This window comes from Indicator indicator, chromosome 24 (genome assembly GCF_027791375.1).
Source record: "Indicator indicator isolate 239-I01 chromosome 24, UM_Iind_1.1, whole genome shotgun sequence".
In the NCBI taxonomy this organism is placed as follows: domain Eukaryota; kingdom Metazoa; phylum Chordata; class Aves; order Piciformes; family Indicatoridae; genus Indicator; species Indicator indicator.
The window spans coordinates 7,821,057-7,835,346 of NC_072033.1; the positions used below are offsets into that span (position 1 = coordinate 7,821,057).

Below are 14,290 nucleotides of genomic sequence, written 5' to 3' on the forward strand. Positions count from 1 at the left end.
GGATATTTACCCGCATTAATAGTTTTAATTTCTCAACAGCAAATAGAAGCTTTTCCATCAACAGTAGGTTTCCACTCTATTCAAAACCTCCCCAAGTATTTCACTCTAAACAAAGAGGTAAATATTCTAACCTTTGGAATTTCAAGTTGCAGAAACTTCTGTAAGGCTGTACACGTTAAAGTCACACTTAAGAACTACTTTGCAAGACCCGCATCTTTCCAAATAGAAGGAAATCCTATTCTTTATTATTCACTATTTGCAAAGCAATATCATGATTGTACTCTGGGCAACTCTTACAAAGACAACCATAAAATCATTTGCACGTCAATAGGAAAATAGGAGGCTGAATTGGAATCTCTTAAAAATATATGTTTGTGTATATATATATTTGTTCTGTGTGTCAACTTGACTGGAGTTTTTAACTAACAGCAATTTTGTTCTCCTCAATGAAGTGAGGGAACTGGTGTTTTGGCACATTGTCTGCAGCAGCACCACTGGCCTTCTCTGTATCAGAACCAGTCCCAGACTGGGTCCCATCAATTTTGGAGACTGTAGCAGTATTTATTGCTGAACCACCCCCGATGGTGACTGGCAGGGTAGGTAAGCCACCGCTCTGGATCACCGAGATCTCGTTAGTCTTCATTGCTATGCCATTGCTGAGTACCGCTGCATACTGATTCCATACTGTGGGGTCAATGCTCACTGAAGAAGGCATTATATCCTTTGGAAACATTTCAGATACCTTCTTGGGATCATTCCCCAGCAGAGCCATGGGGTTGTCAATAGAAAGCCTTCTTCCTCGCCTGGCAGAGTTATTCCACATGTGAGTTCCTACATGGACCTTTCAGAAAGAAAAAAAATTAAGAGATTGATTAATACTGCAGCTCTTTTGTGACATACCCAAGTTCTACTTTACCTACAGCCAAACTGCTTGAAAGAAATCACATAAGCATTTAAGCTGGCTAGTTCTTATCTTTGTTCTCTTCCTGGTATGTGTAAGATACATTTCATTCTACTGCCTGACATCACCATGGCTCTCTAGAGTCTACAAATGAAGTGCTTGGACTGCATTTTTACACTTCCTGTTAAGTGGTGTTGGCAAAGATGCCAACACAGCAAAGATTTGCTGTGAACAGACTACATCAAGTAACACCACCAAACGCAAAAAAAAAAATCTCACCAAGGAACTTGGAAAAAAAGGTTACACCTAGGCCAAAACCTTCAACACCACCAACAGTGCTTGTATTTCCAGTGACTGACTGTTCTAACTGCAGAGTATTTTCCCTCCCAATCAGCATTTAGGCAAGAGGACTGAAGAACTTGAAGAGGTTTCCATGGGAAGTGAGAAGCTTCTGTGCAAGTGAGGAAGCTGTGAGTCCCTTACAAGGCAATTGAGTTAATCTGACAATGAGGACAGACTTGCAGCACTTCAGCAAGTGCTTAGACACAATCCCCAAATACTTCGTCCCATCTCAGGATTATCCTCTCTGTTTTATCCCGCCTCATACTGCATGATGCTTCCAGCATTATAGTGTAATGCAAGTATTCTGTAGGCATCATTTTGTAGCATTCAGTCTATGAAATGCCTGTCCTGACACTCAAATCCAAATGAAAATAAAACAATCTGCTTAGCAAGAACTAAGCCTTCCATCCTAAAAGAAAGATCAAGGACAGTGCCAAAGAATTCTGCAGGTGGTCTCAATACACTGTTTAGCAAACTGTGAAGAAACCTGGGAAAGTGACAAGCCAGACAACCACTTGAGGAACTGCAAGGGAATCCCAAGTTGTCTCCAAAAGCAGGAGAAACATTAGCAATAGTCTTTCCCCTACAAAATGGATCACATATGAGATGGCTTACCTTCAGGTTTCCTTTTGTTGTAAAGGCTCTCCCACAGATGGTGCAGGCAAATGGCTTTTCACCAGTATGGGTCCGTTCATGGATCTGAAGGGCACTGGCAGAGGAGAAGTTCTTCCCACACGTAGTGCAGATGTGCTGTTTGGCAGGACGGCAGAATTTTGGCCGTGGCACGAGGAGAGGGGCAACACCAGGGGAGAGAGCTGGTGGGCCAATGAAATGGCTAGTGCTAATGGGACGCTCACCATGCATCTCCATTTTTATAAGGGGTGGTGGGCCTCTAACAAAAGCAGCTGGAATACTACTTCGACCTGGAAAGAAAGCAAAGGTAACGTTTACCCCAATCTCATCCTGCTTCCAAGCTTCCAAGTCTTGCCTCACCTTTGGAGCTACAAATGCTTGGAAAGAGTGCCTGCAAAGCCCTCCAAAGACACATGGTAGGGCTGCTATTACTCTTGCTAGAATAGTCTGAAAGAAATCAGTTGACCTCTATTCTTGTTGGTGAGCTTAAGAGTTACAGTCTCACTTTCAGGTCAAATTTATACCAACATTAGCCTGAATACTAATGAAATAAAAAAATCCACAAGGATTCCAGAGGTTAAATGGTTTTCCATGAAACACAAACATATGTCTTTAGAGAGCTACATGGAGGTATCAGGTGAGACTACAAAAGATACTAAGTGCACAACCCATTTAAGGACATCCATGCAACCCTTTGCAGGAGATGACAGCATTTAAGTCTTTGAATTTTGTTGCATTTTCAGTCTGACAAAGTCAGGAGAAGATTACAGAGCATGTGCCTCTAAAGTAATAGAAGAGGGGAAACCTGAAGAGGTTTTGACTCCTGTTGGTCCTCCTGGAGATGGATTTCCTCCAGTGCTACTACCCCACCCATCCCAAGTACTGCCAGCATTTCACATTACTCACCATATTCTCCATTTGCAAACTGCAACCCAGGCTCTTCTTTAATGACCTTTCGACCAATATTGCCGTAAGTTAAATCCAAAGCACCAACAACCCCTTCCATTTCTGCAGAAGTGTTCTCAGAACCCTCTAATTTATTCCCTGTGCCTGTATCTTCTTGATTGTTGATGGTAGGTGACTTCGATCTTACGCTCTCAGCTTGGCTGTTGGCTGGGGATAGAGCCTGGAGTGAGGCAGACTCAGAGGCAGCAGGACTCCTGCCATTCTGGTAATCTGGATCTCCTGCCACAGAAGATGAATCATTTGTCATGCCATCACTTTCTGCTGAGCCATTGTCACTAGACTTCAAACTACTCTGCCGCTGCAAGTTTAAAGTAGAATTGACAATCTTCATTTGATTCTCCAGTGCTGCAATACCAGAGAAGGTGGCTGCTGTGGCTGTCAATTCCGATTGTGCATCATATGGGGTAGGAGGTTTTGAAGAACTCCTTGGGACATCCTGAGAGTCCAGATCCTCTTCCATCTCTATGCTTTCCACGGTGTCATCTGGGCGACTGATGTCTCCATTCTTCTCAGCCACAGCAGGGTCCATGTCAGTACTGTCACAGGTGTTCTCTGGCATCGGTGTATTGGGGATTTGTCCTCCCATGTGCATGCGGATGTGCTGCTGCAACACAACTGCATTCGTAAACTTCTTCTGGCAAATAGGACACGAATGTTGCATCTTTAAAGGAGTATTGGCCCGGTGGACACCATAATGGGTTTTAAGATTCCCTTTAGTGGAGAAGGCACGGCCACAGATTTTACATTTGAACGGCCTCTCTCCAGTGTGAGTACGATAATGCATTTTGAGTGAACTCTGGCAGCTCAGCACTCTGTGACAGATCAGGCACTCGTTGGGGTCAGCAGTGGATTTGTCAATGTTTTCAACCAGTTGCTGAAGTTTTGATGTTTCGGAGCTTTGCTCATTTGGCCCACCTACATGGAAGATGCTCATGCTGCAGGTAGCTTGTGGTGAACTTAAGCTCTGCTCTGTTCCCGATTCATGACCCACTGCCCCTGATGAGGAAGAGCCTGCTTCGCTTTCTGGAGAAGGCCTTGACTGCAGGTCACTTGAGAACGTACCAGGCAGAGACTCCTTAATGCCTGCTAGATTGGTGATGCTCTGAGGTGCACTGGTGGCTGCAGAGGTAGGCAGAGTTGTTAGAAGAGGTTTGCTATCCACAATTAAGTTAGACTCATCCAGTGGCACAGACATCCCATATGGGATTCCAGTGCTAGTGGGAACATTGTCCAGGTGCTCAGGAACCGGGTAAGGATTCATCTTTATGTGGGGATATTTGTCTCTGTGACGTTGAAAATGCACTTTAAGGTTTCCTTTGGTCGTAAAGCGGTTCCCACAAATGTTACACTTGTAAGGTCTTTCACCAGTGTGGGAACGCAGGTGAATCTGCAGGGCGCTGTCATTGCCAAAGACCTTGCCACAGAATTTACACTTGTGTTTGAAGAATGGCTCCTCTGCGCTTGGTTTGCTTTCAGACACGCTAATGTTGGGAGGTTTTCCCTTCCCCTTCTTTGAGGAATCTATCACAGAAGAAACAGCTGTTAGTGGATTTTGGAAGATGACAGAGTTGGAGGACTGAGGTAGCAAAGGATTCTGGAAGCGAGAAATGGAGCCTGGAAGGCTTCTGCTTGCCTCCGGCTTCAAAGGGAAGGAGGAGGACAGCCCAGCAGCCAGCGAGCTGGCAGCTGCAATGCCAGTGTTAGAATGAGGTAGTTTTCCTTGCTTCAAGGATTCCAGTGATAGGCTCTGGCTTCCAGCTTTTTGTCCAATTAAAGCAACAGCAGCCGACAGCTGCTGAGACATGTGAGCGCCCAGAGCTTTGAGTGGATCAGTAGCAGCTGCTATAGAAGGATGCAGCGCATGGGGAGCCATCATGGCAATCTGAATGCGAATCTGCTCCGTCAACTGAATTTGCTGAAGTTGCTGCTGTTGCAAACACACGAGCTGCTCCAGGATCATGGGGATAGCATTAAAACTGGCTGCTGAAGAAGAAATGGCATCCGAGGTCCGCTGGTTCACAGCCACTTTAGTGCCACGTATCGTCTGCAAAGTCACATTAGTGTTCGGTACTTTAGATTTTGGTAGATAGCTTAGCCCAGGAGCTGCAGGTGTGATGGGAGGTTCTATTTTAAGGTACATTCCTCCTACTGAATCAGCATCCATTTTTCCTTCTCTCTTTTCCATAGAGGCAGTGCAGCCCTTTGCCTGAACGTCCTTGCGTGTCCTGCTGTCCATTCGATCACTTGGAAAGCTCCCTAGAGAAGCTTCAGAGAAGCTTTCAGGGGGTACTGTTCCCTCACTGTCATTCATGATTAGAACAGGTGGATTTTTAGTGCAATTTTTCTTATGCTCAAGGAATTCAGAGAGATCAAAGAATTCTGCACAGCATTTCTCACAAATCTTGGTTTCCTCCGTGCGACACCTTTTGGAACTCATTTCACCATCTCTGTCACCTGGGACGTCTTGTGGACTCCCTTAAAAAAAAAAAAAAAAAAGTCGTATTAACAGCTAGATTTAAATTGAGTATTCCCTACTCTTACAAATCACCAACTTCACCTGAATTGCAGCTTAAAGATACAAGACACTGGAATCAAGTTTGCAGATCGATCTGAAGTCCTAATCTGTTTTGATGCTAATTCATTTGCAGCCCTGCAGAAATCTGCACCTTAGTTCTGCTTTCAGTAAAAACAATAATATAAAAGCAATCTCACAGGGTTTGATGGAAAGGAATTTATTGCAAATCCCTTTATACAGGTAGAGGGACAGTGCAAGAAGGCAGCTAGCACCTGCAAAACAGTTTAAAAAGGAACACAACTCAAGCAAGACAGAGGAGGTGCCATAACATTGAGCAAAACACCACAAAACTTGGTTAACCAAGAATTACAAACTCAAGTATAAACATGAAACACCTCATAGAAATTCACATAAGACTTGATAAGAACTTCAGAGCAGTTCTTGGCTGTACACTGATCTATTAGATGACATCAACTCTTTCATCATGGAAGTAATTAGTACTGAAAAGAACTGACAACAGCAAGAAGTCCAATATTAGCTTTTAAATACTTCAAAAGTACTTGCATTAAAAAAAAAACTCTAAAAAGCCACACTACAAAACAAAAGATAGCTAACTTACAGAATCTCACATGTAGGTATGAGCCTGCATTGATACCCATGATGATTAGAGAGGGATGTAACAAGCCCTGCTTAAAAAACACACAAAGCTCACCTGCTTTTAGGGAGGTGGAGAAAGCAAAGCTGGTCTGCAAGTTCACTCCTGCCCTTCCTCCATCAGTGCCCCACACAAATCAGACCCAGAATAATTGGCATGCAGACAAGACCAAGTATCATTCAAGGAAATATCAGAAAGGGAAGAGAAGTTGAGAAATTCTACACCAAAACAGGATGTAGCCATCCTTCAAACAAACTTGCACCCAGCTTGAGGCATGCAAGCATTCAGGGCATGGGAGGCAAGAGGTTCAGGAGACAAAACTGAGGCTCATACAGCTGTGAGGGAAGCAGGAAGGACTGCAGATGCATTACATCAAGTGAAGTGTCCTGCAACTCACATTAACTGGTTCAATTTTGATGGGTGCCAAGGGTGCAGTAACCAGCGCATGTACTTCACCTCCTGTACTCAGTGGGACACAACTGTTTCTCAACCACAACTGTGAATTTGTATTATGAAACCTCTTCTCTTGAAGTCTTACATCTCCAGTAATTAATTTTGGGGCTCAGCCCTGGTTCCATGTTACTAACCCAACTGAAGACTCTGCAAGCACTGGAGCTATCTGCAGCTTTCATTTTAAAGGTGCAGCTGAACCACACATCTGATACATGTGTATATCCTGTACATGGCAGGGTGTGTTCTTGTCCAAGCAACACCTCAAGCATGCTGAGGTGTTTTGGGGGTAGTGTAAAAGCTCTGTAAGGGAGGATATTGCAAACCTTGACATTTTTTTTAGGTTAACAAGGGTATTATATGCACATTCAACAAATCAAACTTCAACAGAAAGTGTACATGAAAGATTTTTCTTAAAAAATACTCAATCAATTAAAAACCTCCAAGTTCCAGAGGCCTGTTGTGCTATAGCCTGCACAGTGATAAATCCCAATCTACAGGACTGCAATAATGTTAATCACATACACTGCAGGGTTACAAGTCCTTGAATAGGGAGGGAAAGGTGCTCTCAGCACAGCTATGACCAAAACTGTTTGGATCCTTCAAGTCTCAACAGAGAATTAAATACTTCCCACTTCAACCCAAACTTTCACAAGTGAAAGAAACAAGAGCCAAAGCTTATATATGTTTTAACACACATTTCCCACCCCAAAAATTGATGCCACTAAAGTTACTAACTCCATAGGAAAAACAGAGCAATCCAGTCGACAGACAAGTACAAGTCATACATGATTCAGAACTTCGTCAATTATAAGTAGAGTCAACTAAGGTAAAGAACTCATGTTTTCAAACTCCGCGAGAGTCTAATCAGACATAATGGGAAAGCAAGCACTGGTGTTGAAAAATGACAAGAGCCTTCCATGACTACTATGTCCTTTAACTCAAGGTCTTTAGTTGACTACTTTCCAACAATTTCCATCCAACAAGTATTTCACAGAACAGGCTAAACCATCAAAACCTCTTTTCCAAATCCTTTATTATTTAGGGATTTAACACTGCAATCTTCCATGCCTAGTTTTACAGGTTTCCTGTGTTGCAAAATAATCTTAGGCTTCACTTTAGAAAGTACAAAAGCTCTTCCTTCTACAGTTTCGCATGCACATGCATTTCACACTGCAGTTTACACCTCTGCAGTGGCCATGCAAAATGTTTCAAGTGGAGTAGAAATGTCAGCATGAAAGACTGCTGCCCACCCCCGAGGAGATATTCCAGGATAACTGTGTCTAGACAAATCCTCAACTTTAACTGCTTCAAAGCATCTCATCATTTATCTCCCTTCCCTTGATAGTACTTTCTTGTTCATCCACTTTTCAACTGATAAGACCACACTTAATTCAAAGCCCCCTTTTCCAATCTCTGGCACAGCCCATGCTCTTAATTTTCATAATTCGGAGAAGCTCCAGAAGTTACTTTTCAGATCCTAAGCACCACTTGCTACCTCAGAAAAAGAAACTCCAGTAAACTGAAGGCACCTGTGTTGGGCAGCAGGCAGGTTAACAGCCCTGCCCCTGCCTACTCTTGCCGCCACACTTCTGTATCCAGTTCTTCTGACAGTAAGGCACTACCTCCAGATTCGACACAAATGCCATTCCTAGCTTGTTGTTACTTGCTGCATGACAAATAGGTTAGAATTAAGCCCGATTTTTCCTTCTACCGCAGGATAAAGTGAGTATAACACCCTCCTCTACCTCAAAAATGGTTATTTTTAAAATACACAGTCTGTATAAGCATGACACTTGCTTGTGTAGTAGCTGGAATAACAAAGGAGCACTTTACTGTTTGTTTGTTTTCAAAAAACCCAACAGCTTCTCTGAAGCTCTTCAAGTTGATTTCCCGCTACATCCCTTCCGCAGCATGGAAGGAGCAAACGCCTGCAATCAGCACCTTATTTACCCTGCCCTCTCTCCCGCTGCCGCTATCACTGACATGAACTTAACGCTCTGAACTGGTGGGGCTTCTCTGCAGAGAGATCTCCCTGAGCAGCCAGCTCTGCCCACCTACTGTACAAGGATTCACCGAGGAGCAGAGCAACAACCGCTTGTGGGCTTCACTTAACCCTCACCAAAGGCTTCCCAGGGATTCAACATCTACTGGGTGCTGCTTTCTTTTTTTTCCTTTAACATTTCCCCACCCCCGAATTTCAGGAATGTTATCTCTCAGCATCTAGTTATCCAATAAGTTAGAAGAATGCAGTAAACCCAGCAGGGGGGTTAGATTGAATCACTGGCGAATGGATGGAAAAAAATCCACTATTGTGTAGGACAAGGCGGTCATCGACAAGGAAGGCTGATAAAATCCACACAGCTCGAATTATTTTTCTTCTAAGGGAACAAGTGAAAGAGGAGTGAAATAAGTCTGGCTGATGCGATTTCAAGAAAGGTGCTGCTGGTCTACCACTAATATCAGCTAGTAGTGACAGGTTTTCCCCCCCCTCTTCCCAGTTGTGATAAAATTATATTTCACTTGAATTGGAAGGAAATTGTCCAAGTTTATGCTTTCCCCAGTTTACTGCCTTTCATGACCTTACTTCTTCCACAGACTACATCTGAACAACGATTTTTACTTTCACTTAAACTTTACTTGTTACTAACATAACCACACACTTTCCCACTTAAAATTAACTCATGGAATATTAGCAAGCATCCACTCCAGTCCTAGATGGGACAATCTCTGCCATCAGCTCCCTGTTGCTCTCCAGCATCGTGCTTCCTCAAGTTTTATTTTCCTTTTCCTAGCCGAAAAGCTGGGTCTTCCAAGGACTGTAAACCATCCCAAGTTTTGCCTTCTCCTACTATAAAACACCAGTTAAAGCACTTTTATTTAACTGTGACTATGACAAAATTCACCTCCACGCTTAAGGAAAATGCACAAATGATTGATTACAGAAATATATCCAAAGACCTTGATGTTTTCTACACTGAATTTAATCAGCAGCATTTTTCTGCCCCAAGAACGGGCCAGAAATGTGTTACATACCACAACCTGGGCTTCAGGCTTTCAGGCTCTCTCCCAGGCTTTATTTATTATCTACTGACTGATTCACCCTTTTGCCTGACCACCTATCCAAGAGAAATATTCAGCCAAGGCCGAAATAAACTATTGTCAATAAGCGGCTTTGAGGAGCTAAAAGTGTCCAACCACACAGGAAAAGTTCGGCCCAGAGCGCGTAACTTCCAAAAAGAGCACACGGCGCTGGCTGCAGCCCTGGCCAGAGCCAGCCCCGCTCCCCGCCAACACCAGCCACTTCCCGCGGCCAGCTGAAAAGGTTCGACCCCCACCCCGTGTTTCTGACCACCCCTCTCCAAGATGTCGGCGCGTTACCTGCAGAGGCGCGGCCGCAGCCCCGCAGCCGAGGTCCAGGCGGCGCTCGGTCGGTGGAGGGCACTCACGCCCCGCGCTGCCGCACGGCCCCGGCCCCCGGGCGGTGCTGCCAGGCGGAGCCGCCCCGGGGAGCGCGACCAGGCTGCCCCAGCGCTGCCATCCCCCACCAGCATCCACCTGAGCTCGGCAGCACAGACACTGCCCATTTGTTTTAAGCAGAGGGTGTTTCTCGAGCCTGCCTCGGGATAAAGCAGTGGCAATAAAAAGAGCGGCGTTTTAAAGCAGCAACAGAGGCCACCCGCCCTCGGCCCTACCTGCTCGGCGGCCGCCGGTCCTCCCGCCGGCGCGGCCCCGGACCACACTTAACACTAGTACAGTGTTTAAGACCGAGCTAAACGGCACAAACCCCGCTGCCAAGGTCAATTGCATGAGAGTCCTAATTGTAAGCCTGACATCAACTTACCACCCACAGCAAGCGGGAGGAGGCAAAGGTTAGAGCAGCAGCTCTGTCAAAACGTCACATGCTGCCGAGCCCAGCAAAAGGGTTTCATCACTGCAGCCAATATAATGTTTCACTTGCGTAAAAGGAAAAACAAGCCCAGCATCTCCCCCGCCCCGGGGGCTCCTAGGCACCCTCACACCGCTCCAACGTCGCAGCTCAATGCACAGCCTGGGGGACTCCTACCACACCCTGCTGCTCCAGGCCGGCTTTACCCCACCCACGGGAGCTTCGGGCCACCTGAAATACATATAAAATAAAACCACCACAAAACTTGGGCTTCCGTCGTTAAACAGACTCCTCTCCACTTCCGCAGAGCCCAAAGCACGATCTAGAGCTTTAAATTAAGAAAATCTTCCAATTTTACTCTGAAAAAACGTTTAATGCTGTATTTAAGACAAAATCTGGTTTTTAAATGGCAGTAGTCCAACACAATTGGCATTTTTAATCTCTTTGTGAAAATGCTAATTTTCAGTATGTCTGATTATTCTCCAGTGACCACCTGCTGATTTTTTGACCTGTTAATTGATCACCAGGTTAGCAGAACCGTTTCTTACCGCGCTGCATTGTTCACAGAGGTGCGTCCTAAAATTGCTTTGGAAAAAAAAAAAAAAAAAGTGACACTTGCAAAATAGGAGATAAGGACTTAATTTTATTCTCGAGTACATACGTAACCGTAATAATGTCGCAGACAAATCCCTGAGGTATTTCGACTTTGTTATGCACCTTCATCACTCGTCATTTACGGACACACCTGGAGCGGGGAGTATCAAGCCCCTTTTGAAGATCTGCGGCCGATAAGAGCCACCGGAGCCGCGATTTGTATTTCTGAGAGCAGTACCGGAATTTCAGTGCAGCGACCGGCCTCTTCCCTGTCCCAGGGCCACAGTGGAGGGTCCCGGAGAACCGGCCGCGGGGCGGCGCCCGCCAGCAGCAGCCCCTCCAGTCACCCCCGGCCTCGCCAGCGCCCCACAAAAGACACCCCCCCCCAATCCCAGACGGTAGGACAATCCCCCCGCCCCAGGAAGAACTAGAGTTTCGCCAGGTCCCCCCAGCCTGTGCATTCGCTGTCCCAGATCCCGGAGGGATTTCCATCCAGGGTTTTGTTGTTGAAAGAGGTGGGGTGGGAAGGGGAAAAAAGCCCCAACAAGAAGAAGCAAGCAGCTGGGCATTACTCCGGAGAACACGGTGTGTAGCGATCCTCCTCCCTGCACACCTCCCCCGCCCAAGTGGGCCGCATCAGGAGTTATTAACCCTTTTGTTTCAGCGTAGACCCGGAGGTGGCTTTCCAGCAGTGGGCAGCGATTTACATGTGGAAACATCACCTCCATCCCCCAACCTAACCATATGCACAAAGGAAAACAGTCATGCATTAAACATGGGATTTATTGCCTTCTGGCCAGCTTGCTGTTTCTTAAGTCACCATTAACCGGACCCAACAATTGAAAATTTCGACTCAAAGAAGAGAGGGGGAGGAGGGAAAAAAAATTAACAGCCTTAACCTCCTGCGGGCTGGGAATAAGCAGCTCCTGTAACTTGCATTGGTATCGATCAGTTCTACGGATGGAAAAACCCCACACAAAACCAGCCCCTTGGGAAAGCAGAGAGCCCCAAAAAAAATGTTCTTGGGTGACGCAGAGAAGTGCTTGGGCTCAACAACCACAACTCTTATAAAAAATGCAGCCCAGGTCAGCTCACCGCCAGTCTCCCCTTACCCACCCAGAAATTGCCCTCCTCCTGGCTCCACTCGCTCCGGAGCGGGACGGGCACAGCGGGACCTTCCCCAGCTCCGAGGTACCAAGGGCGAGAATACCAGGGATGGCGTCCGCACCGGAGCCCGGGGAGCCGCCACCCCCTGGCTGCGGGAAGATGCTGCTCCGTCCAGGAAAGCGGGGCACGCTCCAGCTGCCCCGACTCTTCCCCGCTCCCGGGGGAAACCATTGGTAAGCGAGTGCAGCTGGATGCCCACCCGCGCCAGGAGCTCTGGGCTCATTTGAGCCCAAATGTGTACTTTTCTCTGAGGCGCAGGGCTGCAAGCTCCCCTAAAAGGAGGGACAGCGATTTACGGTAGCGAAATCCCCCACGGCGCCCTAATACAAAGCGCTCACGCACACCCCACATTAGCTCACCGGAGTTATTTTAGGAAGTCGGAAATCAAAGATGGCTGGAGGTCAAGCTACAAAAGGTCCAGGGCGATTGTGGTCTCCAACAAAAATAGTCCGAACGGATTATTTTTCTTTTGAAACTCCACAAAAATCCCCATATAAGTACGTAGAAAGTGTTAAACAGTCCGGGGAAACCAAACTCGAGCCATTTTCTACCTCTACGAAGATTGCCTGCAATTTCCACCTCCTCCGTTACTCTCCCCCTCCCCCCCCCCGACCCCTCCGCCTTGGGAGGCTTTGGGGGTCACCTCCCATGAGGCTGCACCCCCAGCGCAACTGCATCGGGGCCAGGGGAGCCCCGCGCACCGCACGCGGGTACCGGTGCAGGCTCCACGAGACCGAGGGTTGGGGGGTGCACGGGGCAGGGGGGGACCGGCAGCCGGGCACGGTCAGGGACCCCTCGGGCAGCACCTCGGTCTGCGAAAGCCTGCGCCCCAGAACGGCCCAAAGCAGAGCCCCCCCACTCTCAGAATCAAAATAAGAAGGGGCCAATGCCCCAGCTCAGCTCCGCGGCACACCTCGCTGGAGCTCCGTCGGGAAATAACTTTCCTAAAGAAACCTTCAGAGACTGGGGCTCGGCTTCGGGCAGACCCGGGAGAGGCGGGGGGGAAGCTCGGGGGGTGAACCACGAGGATAGAAGCCCCCCGGCAACAGCCCCTCGCCGTCCCGGCCGCCTCCTCCGCGCATCAGGAAAGTTGGGACCCGCCGCGGCTCCGCGCCCTCCTCTGCGCCTCTTACCACTTGCAGCATCTGGGGGCTGCTCCTCGGAGTTGATGTGCTGGGGCTTCGCCTGCTTCCGTCGCGACATGGTGCACCAGCATCGGGAGCAAAATAGTAGCAATTATTTTCCTCTTCACAACAAATTCCTAGAGTTGGGAAATTACCCCCATTGGGCGGAATGCGCATGTCAGAGTAATTATGATTATCAATAATGCATTGCGATTTATCATGGGTCCCTGACAGCTGATTGGCCTGAGTCCAAGGGCTCACAGATTATTCAAATAAGGTCCATTGATCAGGGCGCAGCGGGGCACGATGGGCGATGTAGTCCCGGCCCGACCCGGCCCGGCCGAGCGACAAAGGCGTGAGCCCCGCCAGGACCAGGGCCGCCCCCCAGCAGCCCCCCGGGCTGGGTGGGGGCAAGATGCAGCCTTGAGAGTAAACAAACAAGCCGGCAGGCCGACTTTGCAGGCTGGCGACGGATAATACGCTTGTTATCTCACCTGCGCTTTTTATATTGTACTTGAAAGACTTTTTTTTTTTTTTCCCCCCCTTTCCCCCCCTAAAGCCGCAGAAGGCCAAGACAAAGCTAATTCTTCCTTTTGTCGCTAGATAAGGTGGAAAAGGAAAGAGCTGTGATTGTACGAACGGTCGAGCCCGGAGTCTCCTGGTAGTGTGGGCAAGTCAAGGGGCTTCAAAAGACGATCCAGACGGCGCGTAATTGCGCTTGGCGTTGGTGCGTTTGTTTAAAGGCTTCTTTTTAAGTCTCACTTACTGGGAAGACTTAAAAACTGAGCCACTAGTATTATCAACAGCAAGTAAAAACGTTAGACGAGTAAAATGTTCACGTGGAAATAATCATGCAAGTGAAAAAACCCAGCACTTTCAAAGTGCTTTCCTGTAGCAAGCTGACAGTGCAAGTACGCGGTGCAATCATTTTCAGTTTTACTCCCCGCTTACGCTGTTGGGTTCCGAATGAAATTCTGTCACGTTTAAATCCTCCCCCACAAGCTCCAGATAGGTTTGGTGGCACCGTGGAGGTAGAGCCCATGTGGCCAAACGT

At 47.4% G+C, this 14,290-nt stretch overlaps 1 protein-coding gene across 1 annotated transcript; it reads right to left on the reverse strand.

Annotated features, from left to right (window-relative positions):
- Nucleotides 1-418: 418 nt before the first annotated feature.
- SALL4 (spalt like transcription factor 4) lies at nt 419-13,315 on the reverse strand. Its single transcript, XM_054391922.1, has 4 exons — nt 13,246-13,315; nt 2,783-5,317; nt 1,859-2,166; nt 419-841 (listed from the first exon to the last, which is right to left on the reverse strand). The coding sequence occupies exons 1-4, from the start codon at nt 13,313-13,315 to the stop codon at nt 419-421; spliced, it is 3,336 nt and encodes a 1,111-aa protein (XP_054247897.1).
- Between the last annotated feature and the right edge of the window lie 975 nt (nt 13,316-14,290).